The 23,488-nt window shown below is 53.4% G+C and overlaps 4 protein-coding genes across 4 annotated transcripts; 2 read left to right on the top strand and 2 right to left on the bottom strand.

The window, feature by feature from the left end:
- Positions 1–230: 230 nt before the first annotated feature.
- QC761_604570 (uncharacterized protein) lies at positions 231–5,009 on the bottom strand (the record flags this gene model as incomplete). Its single annotated transcript, XM_062880908.1, has 4 exons — positions 231–842; positions 958–3,520; positions 3,574–3,824; positions 4,915–5,009. The coding sequence occupies 4 exons, from the start codon at positions 5,007–5,009 to the stop codon at positions 536–538; spliced, it is 3,216 nt and encodes a 1,071-aa protein (XP_062729140.1). The 3' UTR covers positions 231–535.
- A 136-nt stretch (positions 5,010–5,145) lies between these two features.
- Positions 5,146–7,439, bottom strand: QC761_604560 (uncharacterized protein). The gene is made up of 2 exons (XM_062880907.1): positions 6,769–7,439; positions 5,146–6,711 (listed from the first exon to the last, which is right to left on the bottom strand). Exons 1-2 carry the CDS (start codon positions 7,230–7,232, stop codon positions 5,412–5,414), a joined length of 1,764 nt encoding a protein of 587 aa, XP_062729139.1. The 5' UTR covers positions 7,233–7,439; the 3' UTR covers positions 5,146–5,411.
- A 174-nt stretch (positions 7,440–7,613) lies between these two features.
- QC761_604550 (uncharacterized protein) lies at positions 7,614–10,533 on the top strand (the record flags this gene model as incomplete). The annotated part of the gene is made up of 2 exons (XM_062880906.1): positions 7,614–7,823; positions 7,887–10,533. Exons 1-2 carry the CDS (start codon positions 7,810–7,812, stop codon positions 10,531–10,533), a joined length of 2,661 nt encoding a protein of 886 aa, XP_062729138.1. The 5' UTR covers positions 7,614–7,809.
- Positions 10,534–16,685: 6,152 nt separating this feature from the next.
- On the top strand, positions 16,686–23,453 carry QC761_604540 (uncharacterized protein). The gene is made up of 2 exons (XM_062880905.1): positions 16,686–18,187; positions 18,309–23,453. The coding sequence occupies exons 1-2, from the start codon at positions 17,907–17,909 to the stop codon at positions 21,730–21,732; spliced, it is 3,705 nt and encodes a 1,234-aa protein (XP_062729137.1). The 5' UTR covers positions 16,686–17,906; the 3' UTR covers positions 21,733–23,453.
- Positions 23,454–23,488: the final 35 nt, after the last annotated feature.

Here is a 23,488-nt window from a genome sequence, read left to right as displayed (position 1 = left end):
AGGATAGATGTATTATCTGAGTAAGTTGAACCATCCCCTAACCATCTTTCTAGGTAGCAGTGCGTTTCACCTGGTCAAACAGAGTCAGCCAGAACCAAGATCAGAAAGGTTCTTCCCCCAAGACGTATAAGGATAAGTAGACGCAGCTGAACAATTGTCTCTCAAGTAGAGACGATAATAACACACAATACCTCGGTACTGTTCCCAGTCACCATCACTGCAAAAAAACCTGGCTACAGAACCAAATACATAATCTTCTTGTGCTACGGAAGATCTATTCCTTGATCTAATAGTAAGCTGCCCTTGGGATTAAATACTCCTCGGCCGATAAACATCATTAGACGGCGAGCATCTATCAACTAATTGGGCATATAGCCACTGAAACCATCAAGTATGGCATAAAACAGATACTCCATCCTTCTCCTCCTCTCGAATGCTGCTGTTGTTCCACACAATAGTACTACACTAATAACCCCTGAATAACACTTCCATCGTCTCCTCATCCATGCCTATCAATAACATTGTTGAATACTTGTTACGAACGAAAATCAATCCGACCGTCTTCCGGAGACTCATTCAAGGTCATCAACCTTTTGAACTGATCCTCCAAAGAGCTCGCGCTAGGGGGAAGGTTCTCAGCCCACTTCTGAAGACCAGGAGAGACGATACCGCTGTTGTCTGGAGAAACCTCGCGAAAGCCGGACCGGTCCTTAGTAATCGAAGGGCTTAGGGAAGCCGCTGCGTGACCCGAATAGTGAAGAGGCAGAACTGCCTGTGCCGTAGTCGATGAAACCGCGCTGATCGTCGGACCCTTCTTCAAAACGGTCTGCCAGAGTCTCGCGCTGCATCATTGTGTCAGTGTGTCCATAGACGCGATATTGGGGGCTGGAAAAGAAATGGGCATATGGGTCAGGCAGAGAGCCATATGAGGAGGAGGGGCCGGGGACGGGGCCATACCCAGATCTCTCCGAGCGCCGGTCAGTCGACCCAATAGAGCCTGCATCCGCGCTATTCTCACGGTTCCGCAAGATTGTCCCCGTCTCTGGAACATCAATAGAATCACCCACTGGCACGGCTTCAAGACCACTGCTGTCGACCTGAGTCTCAAAAGAGACGTTGCGCGTGAGCCTGCCCATGGCATATCCATCCTCGCTTGCCCCTACTGGCTTGGAAATCGAATCATGAACCGGAGTCATGGGGCGAAAGGGATCTTGGTCAGACTTGGTCTGCCGATAGGCGTGCTCGGCATCGGAACGGGCGGTGGGGTTGCGATGGGCCGTGACCGGGCTGCTGGGTTCCTGGACGGGAGAAGGGGGGTAGAAGTGCTTTCCGTCATACTTGGGAAGCCCTTTCATGGCAGACTTGGGTGCTTTTCCCCAATACAGGTAGCGGGCGCGAACCTCATCCTCGTTCAGAGGGCGAGTGTAAATGTAGTCGTGATCAGTAGCCTTGCGGGGATCTAAACCCTTGGGAAGAGTCCCAAGTAGATATGGCACTCCAAAGCTCGACCTGGAATAGCCACTGCTGCCACCGCCTCTGTCAACACCCTTGCCCTTGGCAGATCTGGAGGTACCAAAAGCCTCTGCCGAGCCGCCCTGTCCCGAAACGCTGGCAGAACTCGAGCTTCCCTCGGCGCGGTCAGACTGATGCGACAGCGACGGATTGAAAGGCCGGCTGACACCCCGGCTTGGTATGTTCTGAATACCAGGGCCATATTTCCAAACTCCTTCCGACTTGAGTCGCTCATTGGACTCGTTCGCGATCTCGTGCAATGTTCTGCCGCCGGGTTCAAAAGCGGGAGCCAGGACGGCTTCACTGGGTATTCCTGTCTGTCTGGAAGGTTCGCCATAGGACCGGTTCGCAGCAATGGGGCGCTGAAAGACTGCATTGCCACCATCGCCGATATTTATATTGATACCCTGACGGCCGCTTGCGGCCCTTCGTCGAACAGCATCTTCCGACTCATGCTGGCTTTGCTGGACTCCCGTGTCGCCAGAGACGCTTCCCTCGGCTTTCTGCTGAGCAAGATCGTTTCGGCCAACTTCTGGCTTCTTGTGGTCCAGGGTCTCAGCCTCAGCCTCAAGCTGCTGCTTGAGAACCGCCTCAAAGTGAGCAATGTGGTCTCGGTACTGCTGGGCCTTCATCTCCATCTCCCTCTCATCGATCTGATGACGATTATACTGCAATTGATCCTCGTGGTACTTGAGGGCGTGCTTGAAACCGGCGATCTGCTTTCTCGTAATCTCGCTGCGCCTAATCGACGATGGGGGAGGAGCCATATTTGGCGCCGCAAAGTTCAAGTTGGCTGGTATGATGGGATGAGCGCCTCCGTGGATCTGATGCGGGCCGTGGCTGGGCGGTGAAAACGAAGATCCGGCCATCATCTGGCTTCCCCCATGGGGCAAGGCAGGATGCATCATGGGGGCCTGCAACTGAGACGGAGCGCCTTGAGGAACGCTGACCATCTGCATAGGCATCATGGGACCACCCATGGGGTTGGCAAGCGATGTAGACATGTTCCCAACGGGGTAGATGATCTGACCGTTGTAGAAGTAGGGCTTCGTGTAGTCAAACCACTCTGGAGGCGATATCTTTGGCTTGTCCTGCTTGTCGCCCGGTAGGTGACTGGTGCTCTGGGAATCGAAGGCCTTGAGGTCGGCATTGTCCTTGGAAGTCGAGGCGCTTCCTGAGGCTGCAGGAGCCATAGCAGCCGGCGTGACCGGGGGTTGAGCAAATTGAAAGCCTTGGGGCATGTGCGAACTGAATGCCATCGGAACAAAGGACATGGGAGGTTGCATCGGCTGAAAGCCAGGAGGATAGCCAGGAAGAAACTGCGGCACGATAGGAATCGGCTGCCCCATGGGAAGCTGGTTAGTCGGCAATTTCCCTTGGGCGTTCTTGTCGCTCAAGCCCATGTTTTCGATGGTGGCGGCGTGATCAGTCGCTCGCTTGTTTGTCGGAGAGGGCGGCCCTCGAGTATTGGGGACGATACGGCCACCAGCTGTAACACGGACGTGGGTGGGAGACACGACAGCCTTGTAGAAGCGCTTGAAACCCTCGCTCCTCTGGGCAATGTCACCAGCAGGTGCCGGAATAGGCTCGGGGATGTTGGCATCCGAGTCACTTCGACCGTGGATTCTCCACTCAGTTGGGCGCTGCTGGTCGTGGGCTGTTTCCCGAGCAACTGTGGAGGCAGAATTGGGGGCAGTCATGGGAGCAACCATGGGCGGGGCCATGGGAGCTCCCAAGGGAGTGGCAGTTCGGGCGTTCTCACGAGCAGACTGTACAGGAAGTGCAGGCTGGGGCACTGTCTGGCGGAGAGGCTCTCTCATGGGAAAAAAGTTAGACTCATGGCCCGATCCTCGAGCTGAGCCACGAGTAGCATCGCGCAATGCTCGGCGACTGATGTTGCCTTTGAAAAGGAGCTCATCAGAGGCGGTGGATGAGTCGTCTCGATTCTTGCCAGTCGTAGGCTTGTAGCCTGACGATGACTCGCTTCCAGACTCGCGGACCACGTCGGCTGTACATACTTTAGCTAGGGGCTCAAGACATGTATATCCAAGGTCAACATACCAAGCTCGGGATTGTTGGCCAGAGCCGACATGCGAGCAGGCACCGGCACCGGGACGCCCCGGATGGCCATAAGCTCGTCGATCGTGTACCTGTGAGCCGGCATGTCGATGTTGAGGACTGCGAAAAGCGAGTACGAGCGACGGTTGTCTTCTGATGTCCAATGGAACAGAGTTGGGTGTCCGCTGACTGTATATCGTGTCTCAAGATGCAAACTGACAAAGGCGACCAGAGTCGTGACCAAAACAAAAGGGCTGTCTTCCTCGGTCAGTTTTTGGTTTTCCAACTGGGAAACCAAGAATACGGGCAACATGTCTCGAGCGACTCTCGAGACCCAGCAGGCCCCCTCGCCAACAATGTCAATAAACCGGCACTTGCGTCTCTCGGCATACAAATGGTGGTTAAGAGCATGGGACCACGGTTTAGGAACAGCAAAATCATGATACTGCAGCCGCGTCATCTGCCTGATGAAGTTGCCTGTCCTGCCCGTCATCACGGTCTGGTAGGGTTGTGTGTTGAACACCCGATTCATTGGAGCGTTCAAGAGGAACAGAGGTGGAGCAAAATGCCCATGAAGAGGAAGATGGCTCCAACAATGGATGCGATCAACCAGTTGAGGGAGGGGTGTTGGTGAAGGGAGATGTGAAGGAGGGCAACGGAGAAGAGAAAACGGGGTGAAAGAGCAGAGTACGGAGATGGAAGGGCACCTCTGCCGGAGGAAGGGCCGACTTCCATGTGACTGGGGCCGGGGCCGGGGCCGGTGATGATGTCGTCGTCGTTTCCGGGGACAACCAAAACATCGCAAGGATGGTGGAGTGAAAAGGACCTCTGATAGAAACAAACTTTTCCACTTACCAAGTTCTAGCACAAGATGCGAAAAGCACTAGAAGCGGTAGATTGTTGACCTCAGTGAGCCCCTATGTTCCAACAGTCGTTTCGCGAGAGAGTGTCGGTCGCTGTTTTCAACACAATTGTATCGAGTCTGGGTGTTTTATTCGGGCAAGCGCCGAAGAGGCCAGGAAAGGCAGACCGGGTGTCGTCCGGCGGGTTCCGGGTTGAGTTTCGTGATTGATTGTGGGAAATGGCTTCGAACGCCAACAGGTGGTTATGGGCGCCGAGAAGTAGTTGTTGATGCGGACCAAAAAGCAAAATCGGTCAATGAAGGAAACACAGCGTCTTGCTAAGGCTGCAAACAGCAACAGTAGCAGCAGACAGTAACGAAGATGAATGACTGCGGGTGGTAGAAGAGGGAGAAGCAGAAGCTGGATGATGATGGCAATGGGGAAAAAAGAGGGAGAACCTAAATGCCAGGTTGGGGTCATCGTCTCCAGACAATTCAGGTACCCTTTGGAGTGCCCTCTCGTGCTTTCCTTCTCCTGACAAAAGACCGGAGCACGGAGCATGGTCCCCTTCAGGGGCACATGGGGAAAGGACGACATTGCCTGGTCATCCAAGAATGCAGGAACGTGTGGTGAACGGCAACCGAACGGCCGATCTTGATGGAGGCTGCCATGCTCAGAAAGAACGACTTGGAGATGGGACGGGTATTATTGTGGGTAAGTTCCTTCTCTTGGATGCCACGCGGTCCCGACAGTCCGGTCAGGTTCCTCTGCAACCGCTGCCTGGAAGAATCTAGGTGGAAGGAGGGATAAAGACAACTGAGAAAGAGAAGAAAGAATTATGAATACTATTTGTTCTGCACTGCACCGCACTTGCGGGGTAATGTCTACCTAAAATAAGTACTGTGACAGCGGCTACCCCCCTGGGATAAACCAGAAATAAAGACACAAGAATGGCAATGGGTGTTTGAGGGTGTAAGGCGAGATGGTGATGGCCATCACCTAATTCACACCCCAAACCCCCAATGTCCAGGAGTTATTAGCAGCAGACCCCCTGATAAGGCCGCCTGGCCCAAAGCTCTGTCTGGCTGACTTCTGATCAACCTCGCTGGGCTTGCTCGCTCCTGCGGCACCATACTGCAACCAAGCCTCGCGTTCTATAGTAGAAATAGGCGCCGCCTTAAGGTGCGCTATCAGGCTTGCTCCGCTCCACGCCCCGACAGACTCAATGGCCCTCATCTTCCCCTGCACCCTTGGTCTCTTATCCTGTCCTCGCGCGAGTTGCTCTTCGACAGGACAGGCTTCGTGGGCAGTATTGGCTGCATCGTGCCAGACCCCATCCTGCTCTTGACCACCGACGGCTTCCGGCGGGCTGGTGACACCAGTAGGACCACTAACTGCTGGCCGACTGCCCCTCTTGCCCTGCAGCTTTGGATTAGCCCGCATCTGGTCTGCTCCCTTTCCTTGGACACCATCCCATCCTCTCTCCTCTATCAGCTTGGAAACTTCGCCAAAAATACGGCCACGTAGTCCCAAAACGCTAGCACAGCCACCCGTGAAAATGATGCGAGACATGCAAAGTGCCCGAACATCCAGGGGTAGCTGCAGAAGACTGCGGTAGACAAGCAGAGGCAAAGGTAGCTCATGATCGTCAAAGCTGCTCTCTGAGTACTGGGAGTCAAAGAAGGCATTCTCGCTGGGTTCTGCAAGGGCTGCCCAGGGAAGCTCTATCGTGGTCGGTGATCGACATGATTGCAGTGGAATTCTGGCCGTCTTTGAGGCCTCAGTTGGGGACTCGGCTTCCGTAGAGTCTGATTCATCTTGTTCGTGGAGGGTGGGCAGACCTTGCTTTGATTTGTGAGCTTTGGGAGAAGATAGATGCGGCTTGCACCAAACCATCCGAGTAGCAATGTCGTTGCATTCCTCAAAGCTCAGGTCGTAATCTTGGGTATCTTCGGAGGTTGTGCCCTCCTTCTTTTTCTGATTTTCGGGGAGGTGTCTGGCGAGAAGTTTGTGTGTCTGTTCCACAAGCAATCTCCCCCCACGAACACTACGCTTGGTGTTGACTTCGCGAAACTCGTAAACACTGGTAACAACTGTCTCCCTCCAACCGAGATCAACAATCAGAGCAGAACGAACCCCAGCACCGACTGTCAGTGCAACGGGGGACGAAAACAGCGATATGGTGGGCGGCTGAAACCGTGTAAAGAGGCTGTCTAGTACTGCCGATAACATGGGAAGAGGAAGGCTAGAGGGCAGCACGCACGCCATTCTCCGTGGCCGAGAATCGATCAGCATGTATCTGTTTCCAGGTTAGCTGTAGCACTATTGTAAGCAGAGTTATGGCCAAGTAACTTACTTTGTAAGAGCTTCTCTGAGCGCCCTCTCCACCTTGTCTCCAATGAGACCTAGATCGACCTCCCGCACATCATACTCCCAAAGCTCGTGATCCCTGGTCCACCACTTCTCGCCCGTCACTTTTTTCGTCTTCCAGTCCACATTGGTTTTGGACTCGGAGGACCAGTCCCGGAAGTCTCCCACCCGGCGGAGCTGTGATGGGGTGAACCAGACCGTGCCCCTCGGACAGGCATCCCCGGCGAACCCTATTTGCAGTTTGCGGGAGCCAAGCTCGAGAATGAGGATATCTTCATCTGCTCTCAAACTGGACGGGGAACCAAAGCTGGAGGTGGGAACAGGACGGCTGCTGGAAGAGGGGGTTGACGGATTGGTGTTGCCGCTGGTGTGTGGGGAGCGGATGTTGGCGACTGAGCGGTGGGGGAGAGGTGTTGTTCCCGCTCCAGAGCCGGAACCCAGGCCAGACATGATGACTTGTTTTTCTTGATGTTCTCGTGAAATTAAATAGAAAAAGTCGTCAATTCGTGTAGTTGGATGGCTCTCAAAGGCCAGCAAGTCAATTTCTGTTCATGACATTCCGAACATGATGATGCAAAAGCCAACGTCGCCGCTTTCTCGACCGTTTGACTGTTGAGTTCACCAGCAGTGACGTCTCGGTAGTTGCATAACAGCATCCAAGTCCCCCATGATGTGCATATATCCGAGCCACTTCCACCCCACCAAGCTCCAACTGTCAGCTTAACGGTTCACCCATGGCAACGCTTGGCAGCCTTGGCAATCTAATCCTGAAGAGGCAACCAGTCAACAAAGCGCATCATCCTTTTTTCGTCCGTTTCTTCCAGGCAGCAGAGCCTCATGGCGCACCTCCGTCCTGCCACCGCGACCGACTTCTTTTTTCGCCTGACGAATCAGGTTCGGCCTTGGGGAGCGCCAACGAGAATGGCTTTTGGCATATTCTTCTCTTGAGGACTGAGCTCATTTTTGGTGCCCTTCCCCCCGTAAAATCGCCACCACCCAGCAGTTGAAAGGTTGAAGAGTTGGCACAATGGGTATCAAAGGGTACATGCAAACAGATTCAAAACTTCCCGTCCAGATTTGTGTACTAATATTCGCTCCTGGCAGAATATACAAAGAAATCGGCCCCGGCGAGCGCATCTCCATGACCAAGCTCGCCTTGACGACTCTCGAGAAAGCCGAAAACCCACGTCCGTTCCGACTCGCAATCGATATTTCTATATGGCAGTTCCAGAACCAAGCTGCCCGCGGCGGCTCCAACCCCGCCATTCGAACGCTATTCTTTCGACTTGTTCGGCTCCTATCTCTAGCGATTCAACCACTCTTTGTGTTTGATGGTCCGAACAAACCAGCGTTCAAGCGCAACAAACGCGCCGGCGGCCCGCGAGGCGCGGGACACATGGTAGCCACCTCCATGGCGAAAAGGATGATCAAACTCTTTGGGTTTGCCATACACGATGCGCCAGGCGAAGCCGAGGCTGAATGTGCGTTCCTCCAGCGAGAGGGAGTGGTGGATGCCGTGCTGAGCGAAGATGTCGACACCATCATGTTTGGCTGCGGAAAGACACTTCGAAGTTGGACTGCGGAAGGGAAGGGGAACGTACCGACACACATCACACTTTACAACGCGGAGGAAATTGCCAAGGGTGAGAGTGGACTGGATCGGGAGGGTATGGTCCTGGTTGCGCTGATGAGTGGCGGGGACTATCTTCCTGAAGGTGTGCCAGGATGCGGCATAAAAGTCGCCTGTGAGGCAGCCAGAGCTGGATTTGGCAAACAGTTATGCGGCATCAAGAAGGCAGACTGGAAGGAGGGGGTTCAAGCGTGGCGAGAAAGGTTACGCCATGAATGGGACACCAACGAGAGCGGATATTTTCGCACAAAACATAAAGGACTGGCGATTCCCGAGGACTTTCCGGATTTGGAGATTCTTAGGTATTATACCCACCCGGTAGTCTCGACGCACGCCACGGTCGACAAACTGAAGACAAATTTCCCTAATAAGATGACGTCTCCAGTTGATGTTATTGGTCTCAGGGAGTTTGTGGGTGAGACGTTCGACTGGCAGTATCGAGGAGGGGCTGTGAATCTGGTTCGCAAACTCGCACATGGGCTGTTGGTCCAATCTCTTCTGCAGCGATCGTCAGAAGGCAAGGATTATGGCGATGATACTGATCTTATGGCGGAGGAGGAAGGCGCACTGATCACGGGCATCAAGTCCAGGCGTGCTCACCATAGCACGGATGAGACGCCAGAGGTGAGAGTCTGTTTTGTGCCAAATGATATCGTCAAGCTCGATCTTGCGAATGAGCCAATAGAAGAGGTTGAGGAGCACGGGCGAGGTGGGTTAGCGCTGAACAGCGATGACGAGTTCGGCGAGGAAGATGGGGAAGAGGAGGAAGGGCTTAAGAAGACGGCGAAAAAGCCATACGACCCCGAAGGCCCAGATTTGGCATGGATCCCCGAAACGCTATTGAAACTCGGCGTCCCTTTGACTGTCGAGGACTGGGAGACGAAGAAGCGAAAGAAGACCACGAAGCCGGCCACGAAGAAGCCGGCCACGAAGAAGCCGGCTAAAGCAAAGGGTGGCATGCAACCCGGGGCGCTCGAGAAGTTCTTCACCGTTAGCAAGCCAGTTACTGTTGCCGTTGAAAAGGCTGTGCCCGCTACTGATGACCCCGTTCCGTCGACCCAAGCGGCGCCGCCTCAGTCAACGATGCCACCAGCAGCAGCCCCAAAGCCCCTAGGCAGACAACGCAGAAAAGCACCCACCAAAAAACAATCAGCCAAGCCAGCAGCCGAGGTCAACCCCTGGACGTTGTCAGGTTCTCAAGCCAGCCCTACGATCACCAGAACTTCAAGCTCCTCACAATCAAGGCCCCAACCACCGTCGTCTTCCAATTACGAACCAATTCTCATTTCATCTTCACCTGTGGCGCTCTCGTCCCGTCGTACTTCACCAATCCAAACAACACCCATCCGGCCAAAGCGACAATCTCCAGACCTGTCCCGGTCCCCTATTCGACCTCAAATGTCAGACGTTGTCGCAACACCGCCAACTATCAGCGCAACAAGGCCATTTAAGAGAACAAAAAGCGGCACAGGGGCAGCTATACCGATTAAAGTCTCCTCGACACAGAACCAACCCAAGTCCAAACAGCAAGCGCCGCCAGCCCAAAAGTCCATCAAAAGCTTTGGGAGAACCACCAAAAACACCACCGCTGCTGCCACAAACAGCAAACCAGCCTATTCAATTCCTATTGAATTTTTATCATCGGATGAGGATAGCCACGATGACGACGACTCTGACGATGATGAGCTCCCGTCACTCTCCAAACTCAACGCACCCAAGTCATCGCTACCAGCACCACCGCAGTCGCCGTCGGGAGGGAAGGCTGGGTTGAGACAATCTACCGCTCCACCGAGGATACCGTCTCATACCAGGGATGCGTACGATGATGTTTTGATGTCTTCTCCGAAACCGCGCTCCAGGCCGCCGGCGCTGTCGAGGACGGCGTCGCTTCCTGCTCCGTCGCTTGTGGTGGCGAGTACTACTACTGTGAAGACGGGGAACTTTCTCGGGAGGGGTAGTTATAGTCGTGGTGGTAAGCGAGCGACTTGTAGCTTTGATGTTGATAACTTGTTTGGGGAGAGTGATGATGATGGGATTGGGGGGGTTGGGGTTGGGGGGAGGATAGTGGAGGAGGAGGAGGAGGAGGAGGTTGAGTGTGTTGATTTGACGGGGGATGATTAGGAAAGGGAATCGAAAAAACAGATGAATATGGCTAGGATTTTAGAAGTTTGTTTTGTTTTTTGTATTATATTTGTTGTGTATGGATACTTTGAGGAGCTGGGTACATTAGCGAGCGAGTATGCGCATTTCGTAGGAGTTTTTGGTGATTGGGGTTGGGACTGGGGCTGGTAGGAGGGCGGTTTATGATGGTTATGATGATCGGTAATGAAAAGCATCTTACTGATATGCACGGTATAAGCCTGATGAGCATGATATTGATGATGCATGATATGTGTGAAGTGTTAGGGAAGGTGACTTCGTTATTCTCAGACTTGTATTGTCTGATAGTCTCTTCATTATCTCTTGAGACTCTGATCATTAGTTATGGCCTCACAAACATATTCAACCACTTTCAGGTCGGCTGACATTGGATTGTTGATGGGTATAGCCGTGTCTTATCATCGCCATCATCGCTCCTTCTCTCGCCTTGCTCCTGCCTTCGTGTGCCTTTGCCCCCAGGTTCCTACCTCAACTGACGCCTTCCCTAGATGGATTCTTGCCTTGCTGGCTCCTTCCCTCTCCTGAATTCTTTCTTTTCTCATCGCTCATTCTCATCATGATTTCTTCTCGCTAGGTAGCAAGATAACGCATCACCACATTCTCTATTCAACACCTCATCCCACACAATTCCACTCGCCAGGAAGGTCCATTTTATATCTCCAATTGCCCACCAAATCGACCGGTAAAGTGACTGTTATTTCCCTTACAGAAATCACCTGGCATGGCAGTTCTCACCTGACCTACCCTGTTTATATGAGAATCCGACTTTGCTACACACTACCAGAATCCAATCCACCACCAATATTTATTCATCTGTATCATCTCCTATCTCCGATTCCAGCAGTACGGAATCACGCTCCCCGTCCCTTGATCCGTCAGGTAGCCATATAAAGGGTCCATTACACAACATATCCCTCCCCAATTCCACTCTCTTACCGTACAACCCCCCTATCCAGTGGCAAGAATGCAAATCTTTCACTTTCCCACTTTCCCCCCCTCATGTATGTCAGATGGGATATCTGATATATGTGTGCTTCACGGCGCGGACTCGGCCCCTTTGTTGAGAATCCGGCGGATAGGGCGGTTATTGCACGGCATATGACCCTTGCCTTTTTGATGTTGGTCGCAAGAGTGCGAGACCGTACCAGATAATCCCATATACTCTACCTACTGTATGTCAGATCTGCACCCTCCTCTCAACGGTGATGAACATAGGGAGATATGTCAGATAGACGAAGCGGCGCAGCTCAAACGATCGACAGTATCACGCAGCATAATCTCTGAAACATCAACAGCCAAACCCAAGAAAGGGAATGACCCATCTTGCAAGTCAAATGCAACGCTCTCCGGGGGGCACGGGGACAGGTCCGGTCCGGCTCCGGACAGCTTACCACCGATATGTCGTGCACCCGCCGGCCATCATCCATCTTCAGCAATCTATCACCCTTACTTGAGTGATGTCTGGTGGTCATGCGGCAAACCCCTATTATGCAAGTTTATGGGTCGTCTGTCAAGGTGCAGTAGTGCCCGCCCGCCCATCGCGACGTCTCTGAGAAAGGAAAACGGTGGCTGTGTCTATCCAATCTCCAACACTTGCACCAAACAAGTGCCGGTTCATCCGGGTGCAGCCATACCATCCAGATACCAACAGCCACCATTACGTACACATTCTTGCGCACACCACGCCTCCTTACTTTGGGTTGCGATAACTGCTGTGGCTGGCTACCTCCCTGCTTGATAAACGGGAGGGTGCGAGGCCAGCCAGCCCCTGAGGAGGTGTTAGTCAACCCCTACCTTACCTCTACACCCTCTTGTTTGGTGTGGTAACCTCCGAGAACTCGTTGTCTCAGACGCTCTCGTCCAATAACCTTGCTTATATTCCCCTCGGCATGTCGGTTTTATCCCTGGCCGACAAAAACTTTGAGGAATTGCCAAAATCGTCATCTTGACGAATATATCAGCTCATAAAACACCAGCACACACACAGCCAAGCCCCCTTTGACACGCACTGTGTTGAAGTTGACCACCACCACCCAATCTCGACTTTGCGAGTATCGAGACAAAACCTGTAGCTAGCAAGAGTGGCCGTGTTGTTTCCCCTCCTTTTGGAGATATTCGCACACTGGGCTGAAGATAGGTGTGGAAGGGCTTGGATACCACATATTTCTCCGCACTTCCGCCAAGAACACATCCTCTGACGCCTGCATACATATATCTCGTAACGAACCAACCACCACCACCATTCGTATTATTGATACTGAAATTGGAGAAGACACACGCGCACACACACACACACACACACACACACACACACACATCCTGTCAATATCCGCCAAGTCCAACAATTGAGGGTGTGAAAGATCTTTTCGATCTGCCCTATCATCGGCCGTGTCTTTAGTCAAAGCAAGCAGGAAACAATTGTTGGTAGCCTTGCATCGACTTTGTCGTTTTCCCGGAGAAGACTCGGAGATACAACAACCTGTCCATGCACGGGCTGGAACCGTCTCCAAGATTCTCATAAGACTTTGAAAGGGGGTTGTGTCGATCACCAGACCATTTACATGGACAAAGGAATGGATTTCCCCGCATTTCGGAGAACTTAATGTTTGTGATGAAGGATACCATGCTATTGGTAAAATAGCGTGGCTTGACGGGATGACGTTTTGATCGATGTTCATGGCTTTTGATGTGAAAGAGTTCGGAAGAGGGTACTCCTCTAGTCTGGGGCACGGTCCATGGTTCAGAGGAGAGCTACTAAAGGCTATGACTCTGGTATCGGACCATGATGGGTAGATAATAGCACCAGTGCTAAGGAAACAACCCACTGGGATGTTAGACTCTGAGACAGTAAGATCACGACAATATCCCTAGATATTGATTGTTTCTCTTAACCTGCGCCCTTGTAGAACGGTACGATACAGCACCCCAACACCACGTCCGGGATAGCGTCATGATATATCAGAGAAAGTCAATAGGTCAATCCAAGGAACCTCCGTCAATGGTAAAAACGGGAAATGAGAATCCCGACCAGACGACCACTCACCTGCATTCCACGCTAGAGATCATGCTGCTGTGACGAACCAAAGTCCCAAAGAACCATCGAAAACGTAAGGAATAGAACAGGACAGCCGGAATAGGAAAAGCTGTGGCTTCCTTCCCGCCTTCCCAGCTCCTCGGTGCTGGAAGGAGTGAGGGAATGAGAAGCGAAGGACCGTCCCCAAAAACCTGCCAGAAAGCGTTCTTTTGTCTGTGATATCTTTTGCTGTGATAGAACTGGGTTCCCTTCGTAGGTGATGCCGCAGAAAAATATCGCCGATGGTAACTGTCTCACCGAGACATCAGTGTGATAAGGTACGAAAAGAACCGGTGGTCAATGCGAGCCTCGCGGCGGCCCCTGAGTCCATCACATGCTTGTCTGAGTCAGTCGAAACCGTTGAGATGATGGTGTGAAGTTTATTTGGCCTCTCAAGCGTGAATACCATCACGGCGTCTTGCACATGAGATTCTGCCCATGCAAGCCCGTGGCGCAGTGGAGCAAGATATCGCAATTTGCGGATGACGTGCAGAAGGGAGGTATTTGCAACCCTCGTATCAGACACCACCTCAACTCATCACTTGGATGAGGATGATGCCATGCCATTCTTCGACGGTTGATATTGGACTTCAGACACAAACCAATCAAGGTCTGGAGATCAAACTGGCGATGGGTTATCGCCTTGGAATCTGTCTTGGTGCGCACAGGCGACTGCTCCGGGGGGTTACATCGCTATGGGGCAGACAACGCAAATCACCAATCACTTGATGGATGGACGTGACGGAGTTCTTGTTTGGGAAACGGCTCAAAGCCAAGATCCTCCCAGTGCCACCATCAAATCGGCGTTACTCCTGGTGGTGTGTTGCAAAGAAAGTCAGGCCATTTTGGCGGCTTTTTTTTAACTGATGGCCATCAACTTTGAAGGCCAAGTTGAGAGCCCAGCTGAAGGGCAGGAAAAATGGACGGCCAATATTTCTTGAACCGCTCGCCTGCCGGGCATTCCAGTGGCGGCTAAGCAGGTATCCGTCTTCGGACATTCAAGGCAAAACACGGCCCAAGATTGCTGAAGGACCTGGTATAACGAGGAAAAGGGCCCTTGGGGACCGGGAATATGGCGGGCTCCATGTTAGTGAAATGTTTGTACCCGTTTCACTCGAAGGCTTGCTAGAACGAGGCGGAACTCGTGGTCCCGGCGTTCGTCCGTCGTCAAGGAGAAAGTCGGAACACCAGAATCGACCTGTCACTTTTTTTTTGATGTCAACGCTTGGCCTGTGAGACCACACTCAGTATTTCTATGCATGTCAGCCAGTGCCATGATTGGCCAGCCTGGCTGGACTTCAAAGAGGCCAGAGATGTCCTGAACACCATCATTAGTATGATCTAATGCGAGAGCAAGGCGCCGAGCGCTGCTGAGGTGGCTCGCAACATCGATAAGAGATGCCTACCACAACTTCATGACCTGCCGTTGAGCTGATGTCTTTACTGAGCAGGTTGTTGGGAGACCAAGGATGTGAGGCCTGTGAAGCTTGTGCAACCTTGAACGGCCTCTGTCTAGCGTTGGTTCTTGGCGATGATAGGGCCAGAAGGGCAATTCCGGGGTAGAGCGGCGATCCACCTGGCCGCAAGGGATGGTGATGGCGTGCACGGTTGTGCGTTTCCCTGACGCCGCTCTCGTCACCCCCAGATAGGGCCGCTGATAGGCCCAGAGGGCATGATGTCTCGACGGATGGCTTTCACCCTGGACCACGCCGTCGGGTTTTCGCGGCATGCTGCCCTCGTTGACGAGGATTGCGTTGATGAATCTGTGCTCTGGATCACATGGTCAGCCTGGCTGGACTGGACTTTCTAGAGGGAAGCTTGACATATGCGGGGGTTGTGATAGAACAGAAAGAAGCTGGTGTGGTGTCCTTGGGCAGCAACAGAGCAACCGCCGGGGAGATTCCAGCCACTCAGCTCTGCAGCAGATGCCCAGAGACGCAGCCGGGTCTGGACCTGCACCAGGACTGCTTCACTTTTTTCATCCTTTCCTGAGTTGGCCATCCGAGAAGCGTCATGGTAGCACGTTCTTAGCCTGGAAGCAGCAGTCCTTTTCCCTGCCTAGGCGAGATGACGATAGTGAAGAGAATTTGGGTGGCATGGCATCGTCGCCAATTTCATTCAGAGAGAAGGGCCTGAAGCTGCAGACAGACTAGTAGAGATACAAGACAAAGACAAGACAAGGCCCGTCCGTCGGAATTTGGAGAAGCGGCAAGGGTGAGACAGGAGAGAAGCTGCAGTTCCGCTCCTCGCGCCGCTTTAGGCAATCCGAAGTTGGCTACACTTATAACATACCACAAGAAGGCCAGACGTTCAGAAGAGAAAAGAGACGGCGGGAGAGAGAAAGAGAGAGCGGGAGTGCAAAGTCGGAGGTCGGGAGGCACTCGCACTTACACATGAGTTCGTGAGCTATAATTTTACAATAATGTAGTCTAAACTCTAATCCACAATGGCCGGCACTCATCAACGCGAGTGTTCCTACTGTGCAGCACTCGGGTGGATTTACTCCTGAGTCAATGGTCCCTAGAAGCCAATGCTTCTGATAGGTAGATTAGAGCGGCATTGTGTTTTCGAGAGAATATTCGCGCTTCGGGATTATCAAGTGCCAGCGTCATTGAAAATATAAAGTTTTTCTACCATGTCAGACAAGAACTACCCCGCCCTCTTTGATGATGCCGCAGCATGAGCCACACGTCCAAAAAAATGAAGTGACGCCTGGACTGACAAGTGATGAATGTGCTCGAACTGACACTATCGCGCTGTCATAGTCGCCACTGGCGACGAGAGGTACTCACCCAACCTACCCCGAACGCTCCGTAGAGGGCCACGTATTGTGCAGTCAGCGATATCTACATCCAAGAGAATCAATCAGGGGCACATTTCCTGCTCAACCACCCATCCCCGTCCCTGCCCTGCCTTGTCGATGCCCCAGTCCCCAGTCCCAGTCCCAGAGCGGACAGAGCCGTCCGGCATCAGGAAAAGAAGAAAGCCGTGCAACGATGGCCTCAGAAAGCAACAACGTTTTGCTTTTCCCTGTCTTAGGAGCAGGTCCCACCAATCATCGGCCAGACAACTGCGATAAGAGGCCCCTCTTTTTGCTGCCACGATTGTCTTGAACGACTCCCCCATTGCAGGCTTGGCGATTTGGCTGCTACGTCAAGATCTTGCCCAATAGCAGCCCACCAGCCCCCTGCACGAGGCGTTGAGTCGGACCACAGATGCTTCTTCTCTTCTCACCAGTGTCACTCTCTCCAACTCACAGTCCCGTCAGTCAGTCAGTGTGTGAGTGTCTGTCTCACAAGGGGTCGGTGATCACTTTAGTCTGTTATCAGATCGCCGTAGTTACACTCAGGAGAACATACAAAATGCTGTGCTTTGGCCCGCGTGTTGCTCCGTGAAGTCTTTCCCCCTTCACACACACTTCATCCATCAGTGCTCCGCTTTGCGGCAACCTGGAACCACGCTTCTCGCTTCCCGGCTTCAGTCAGTCCTCTGTGCCGTCGATCGGCGAGATGTCGGTGCAGGAATCCGATAACCTGCCTCTCTTTGACTCCCCATCGGCGTCCTCCAACATTGGATGACGGTCGACCGACTCTGGGCGGAATCGCGTGTTGGAGAAGCAGACTTGAGCTTTTGTTGGGACGAGCCGCAAGTTCCTTTCTACTACCAAGGTACTACCTACATCATCCACCATCCGACCGAGGGGAACGAGGCCTGGAGACTTGGAGACTTCTTGTCCAAAGACTTCAACAAAGGCTGGCCGACGCCGCAGCGCTGCAGACGGTGTCCAAAAGTAGGCGGATGCACTGTGCAGCATAACCATCCCCTGCCACTCTCCCCTGCTCTGCCTGTGCCGACCCAGCGCCCGCCCGCCAAATTCTGTGTGGTGCAAGGTGCGCTCTGCGCTTTGCCTCTCCCCACCGTGCGACACCACCCAGCCCACCCTACCCACCTTTTCTTTCACCACCGCATCCATCTCTCCATCCTCGGTCCTCCTCCCGCCTCTTCGTTACTCGCTCCCCCAGTTCGCACCGGTCGACGACCTCAATTCTTGAACTCTTCTTCTTGTTTGTTGTTCTTGTCATTTTAGGCTTTGGCCACTGCCCGCTCCCTCCACCCATCCCCCTGTTCCCCCCGTCCGTCGCCCCGTTCCCTGCCACCCACCATGGCTGCTTAATTGCAAAAGCCAATTGCCCGTCCACCGCCATAGCGATCCACTCGTCCCGTCTGACACCGCTGTTCAGCATGAAGGTTCCCCCAAAGAATGACGTCCAGCCAGTTTTCCGCCATGGAACCTCAGCAGCCACACCGTCCCCATCACCGCCCGTCGTATCCCCAACTTCACAACTTATTCCATCCCCTGCCGCCGAACATCCCACACCGGACTGCCAGTAGCACTCCCGTATCGTCGCCGGGACTCTTCAGTCCAAATCAGCCCCGCCCCAACATGTCACTCCCGCAGTCTCAGGTCGGCTCCGAGAGCACAACACCGGGCGGTCTGAATAGCCCCTATCTGCACCCGCTGCAGTCCCATAAAGTTCGAGAGTGAGTTGTCATCCGATCCTCCTCCGTAATGCTTCGCTGGCCGGGCCGGAGTCACTCCAATGACTCCCTCCCCTTGTGCCGAACCACCCTCGGCAAGCTACTAACACCAATCCACTTCTAGAACCCACAAGGCGAATGTCGAACACGATGAAACAACGGGCCGAAAGTATGTCAACAACTACGAAATCATTGAGGAGCTTGGCCGTGGCATGCACGGCAAGGTCAAGCTGGCGAGGAACATCGAGACACAGGACTATGTCGCCATCAAGATCATCCCACGCTTTTCCAAGAAGAGGCGGCTAGGAAAGGTCACCGCCATGTCGACTCAGGACAAGAGCAAGAAGGAAATCGCCATCCTCAAAAAGATTCGGCACCCGAATGTCGTCGCCCTGCTCGAAATCATTGACGATCCCGTACTGAAGAAGATTTACATGGTCTTGGAGCACGTCGAACTCGGCGAGGTCGTATGGAGGAAGAAGGGTCTACCGCATATCTGCGCATTCGAGCGCCGGCGCGTCGAGCGAGAGCAGCGCGGCGAGAAACCCACGCCTGAGGAGGAGCATTACGAACACATCTTGGAACAACGTCAGGCGTTGAAGAATGCGAAGCGGGCGAGACAGCACTCTCGATCACAAGCCAACCCAGCCGATTACTGGAGCCTCGAGTATGGTGTTGACGAAGACGACATGGAATATTTCCCACAATCACTCGGCAAGGACATGCCAGAAGGCTATGCTGGCCACGTGCCATCAAGCCCGGACTCCTTTGGTGGATCAAAATTGACGTCTCGAGCTCCTTCGGGAACTAGACTCGCTAGTCTGAACGTAGCATCTCGCACCGGAACCCCCGAGCCCTTCGACTTGGAAACGGCGTCGATGATTTGCAACGAGGACGATCTCGAGACACCGGGGGCGATCCGCTCCAACCCCATGTCAGCAACGGTACTCGACGGGACCATGTATGGCGCCTATCCAGACGATCCAGCCTTCCGTGGGCGATCACCGAGCATGGCCGATTCCATCATTTCGCACATGTCTTCGATTGACTATAACAGAGTACATGATCCCTACGTGGACGATTATTCCTACGTACCGTGCTTCACCATTGAGCAAGCGAGAAACACCTTCCGCGACACCGTTCTAGGCTTGGAGTATCTTCACTACGAGGGTGTCGTGCACCGAGACATCAAGCCGGCGAATCTGCTGTGGACCAAGGACCACCGTGTCAAGATTTCCGACTTTGGCGTTTCATACTTTGGCCGACCTGTCCGCGATGGTGAACCAGACGATGCGGTATCCGAGTCCGAAGCCCACGATTTCGACGACGACCTCGAGCTTGCCAAGACGGTGGGCACACCCGCCTTCTTTGCGCCCGAGCTTTGCTACACAGATGCGTATGACGACAAGCCGGGAGCTCCGCAGCCCAAGGTGACGGAGCAGATTGATGTGTGGTCACTGGGTGTCACACTCTACTGCCTCATCTATGCTCGCATTCCATTCCTGGCCGAAGACGAATGGCAAATGTTCCGAAAGATTGCCACGGAAGAGGTCTACATTCCCGCTCGGCGACTCGCCCCAGTTGACCCAGCTACCAAGCCCGATGAGAGATCGCTATATACGAGAATCAACAGACCGCCATACCGTGATGACGATGTACTTCAATATGAGGAGGTGGATCGGGAGCTTGTCGACTTGCTTAGGAAGATGCTCACCAAGAATCCCGAGAAGAGAATTCGCCTTCGTGATGTGAAACGGCATCCATGGGTGCTTCACGGCATTCCCAATATCCTGGCGTGGCTCGATGATACCGATCCGTCTCGACGCACATCTGGACGCAAAATTCAGGTTGACGAGAAGGAAGTAGCTCGTGCCGTGGTCCCCCTGACTTTGCTCGAGCGCGCCAGATCGGCTGTCAAGAGGGCTGTCGGAAAGGTGATGCATCGTCAAGACCGAGCGGAGAGCGTCTCTTCACGCAGGCGGGCTACGAGCAGCGCCGCAAGCTCTGCGGGCGACAGCCCAATCACACCCCATCTGCGAGAAGGACGTCGCAAAAGCATTCGTCCAGATGATTATTTCACCAACTCGACACCACAGACTCAGCCCCAGAGCGAGCACCCCTTAACGCAAAGCGTGGTGGCCAGTCCGCTTAACAGCCCCCCCACGGAGCCGCATCGCGAACCTACGCCCCGCCAGGTACTCGAGCTCGTGACTAATAACCTCACTGCTCGCGATGAACGGTGGCTTGCGTCGGCCTCGGCCTCACCTTACAGATCACTACCTCGTCATGGTCCCTCTCGATCTGTCAACAACGCCTTCCTCAGCCTTACCCCCGGGCCCGGTGAGATACGGACAATGCCGCCAACCCCCTTGTTTGATCCTGCGACCGAGGATCCCAGCAGCGCCTTGCGCAAAGCCCGGGACATCCGTCCCATTACCGACGATCTGGGCCGGGCAAGATCTGTGGATCGGGGGCTTTTCGCTAGCACCGATAAGCGCGCCGAACCAAAGGTCTCGTTGAGCACGGCTATGGCCCCAGGAAACATGACTTGCACACAGAAGCCGCTCACCTCCCGCTCGGTTGAGGTTGCCAGAGACCTGGACCGTGAACGTGTTGCTCAGTCTCCCATTCTGAGCGCGCTGGGAGGCTATCACTATCCCCAGCCAAAGTCGGACCCAAACATTCAGAGACAGCGGTGCGCCGTAGAGCTTGACGAGAGGCCGCAGACGGCCCACCGCGTGGAAGACCTGCCCGAGGTAAAGACACCACAGCAACGCCAGCGACGGGTTTCCCTGTTGGAGCCGTCTCCAAGGACACAGTTCCCGTTGTGCCAGCCTACTCCTCCCATAGCCGAAGTCGACCCCGCCCTCATCCCTTGTCCTCCATCGCCCGAGGACGATGTGTTCCACCCCGAGCCCCTTTCACGAGGAGAGACCGTGGTGACGATGAAATCATCTAGTTCGGCTTCCATTGGCGCCTTGACGACACCTCTCACAAGCCCCAGCGAGGCGGCGAGCCCAGTCTATGGAATCAACTCGCAGCCTGCCAAGGATGCTACAGAGCACATGCTTGCCTTCCAGTCGGATCCTTCCTTGCCGGCTCTTCTTAGCAGCACCAGCTCTGTTTCGGCCGACCTGGAGGGCGAATTCCTCGGCAACCCCGGGGTTGTTGGTGGACACACGGTGATTGACACAACCGACACAATCACACCGCCAGCCTTTTCGAAAGAGCCAGCCTTGGGATTCCCTCTCGAGGACCAAACCCGGAAGGATATCGTTAACCTCAGACTAGACGAGAGAGCCCGGCCAGCCAGCGCCATGGAGACCAGCCGAGGCCGTCAAGTATCGCGGAATCACCACGCTGACCACCATCAAGATGATGACAGTGACAGTGATGAGGGACTGGTCATGGCCAAATCGAAGAAGCGCCACCCGCCTCGGGAGAATCAGTCGGTGGGCCGGTTAATCGTAACCACCCGCCGGAGAGACACCAACGCCAGTATTGGCAGCACCGAAACTGCCAAGAAGATCATTGTCGATGACGAGTGAGCCGGTCACTACAAGCGGGCGTGTTGCAAGATACATGGATTGTTTCAAGGGAAATTGCGGTCGAGTTTTTCTTTTTTCGAATCTGTTTTTTCTCTTGTCTACGCGTTGTTCAATCATGGCATTTACACGGGGCCCCGTGGGTGTTTTTACTAGACCTGTTGCAGACAGACTGCCAGCATTTTTTTGCAAAGAATTTCTTATTTTGGGAAGGAAATGGGGGGTGTGGGCGTTTTACAAGCAGTTTCTTTGATGAGAAAGTTTGCATTGATTGGGATGAACGAAGTGAATGAGAGGGATGGGTGATGATGATGGACGATGGGCCACACAGATGATTGGGGGATGAGTGAGAGGGGTGCTCTCCCTGGTTTTCAATCATAGCAGGGTTTTTTATTCTCTTGCATCGGGGACAAATGGACAAACACAAATGGGTGGTGGGACAAGCACACAACAACAATTGCACATTGGGCGTTTTTTTCTTTCTCTTCTTTCAAGGGCAGAAACAAAATGACAAGCACAACGATCAGAATCAATCAAGATATTGAGAGTGTTTTTATCCTTGATTACTGAAACCCGCTCAGTTTTGTTACAATACCTGGTTTTTTTCGGCTTTTTTTTTTCGATTCAAGTGTATATTTTTACAACCCTTGCCCTGTATGGTCTGTGAAGGGAAAGGGGGGCGAGATTATTTTTATATAGTGGTTGTTGTTGTTGTTGTTGTTGTTGTTGAAAGAAGAAGATAAATATTGATATTCACAGTTGTGGTTGTTTGGGTGCTTTGTTACTAGATTCTATCTTTTCTGGAGGTGGTGTTTTACTCATTCATGCATTGGATTTGGAAAGGGGACAGGGGTATGGATCATGGGTAGATGGATTGGGGGATGTTGAATTCACGCCTTTTGTGGTTTCATGCTCTTGATTGACTATTGGCTGTTGATGATGGGTATGGTGATATGCACGCCACGTATTCATGTGTTGCTTACTGTCTTTATCGCGATACACGCGGCAGGAATAACACATAGATAGTAACCGGTAGGAGAAACCCCGGACCGAAACGGAGGCATAGTAGAGGATTGACGATGACTGACTCCCCCTGACCCAATGTGCTGGCTGGCTCCATAGGAGGAGCCCCTGCGTGCATGGGGCTAGGGTTAGACGACTGCTATACATACTATTCCTCATGAGAAGGGTGTCACGCACAGTGTGCGACAAACTGAAGGGCGGGTTGGGCCCCAATCAGGCAAACCGGCTGGCTGGGCTAGGCTGGGCTGGGCTGCTGGGTGAGACGGGAGAGGAAGCCGGATGGGTTTACGGTGCCTGAGTGGCGATGTTGGCTTGTAGAAGAGGCGGTTTTTAGTTGCGTGACATTCGGAAGCCGGCTGCCCGGCCGGGAGAGAGAGAGGCTCTCGGTCGTCGGGAGTGGGGATTCGGGAATGGGGGTCGGGACATAGCTAGCGGGAACGGGAGGGAGCGGTGAGATCTGAGGCAGGTGTTCTGGATCCCTCTCTTTCCTTGCCCATATCCACTTTGGGGGTTGGAAAATGCGTACAGAGTGGTAGTCTCGTGATCGAACAGGTGTGAGAAATGGTGGCATGTGACAGTCACACTGACAACGACAAGGTAAAAGGTGAGGCTTGTGGAGGGGGGAGGTATTATCTATTGCATCTTATCAGAGATAATGATAAGATCCTTGCCAAGGAAGGAAAAGCTTAGGTAAACGTTGAACCCCCACCCCCGCTTGTTCTTTCAGGAAGTGCAA

Source organism: Podospora bellae-mahoneyi, chromosome 6 (genome assembly GCF_035222275.1).
Source record: "Podospora bellae-mahoneyi strain CBS 112042 chromosome 6, whole genome shotgun sequence".
Taxonomy (NCBI): domain Eukaryota; kingdom Fungi; phylum Ascomycota; class Sordariomycetes; order Sordariales; family Podosporaceae; genus Podospora; species Podospora bellae-mahoneyi.
The sequence above is the reverse complement of the archived record's forward strand: the minus strand, read 5'-3'. Positions and strand labels throughout refer to the sequence as shown.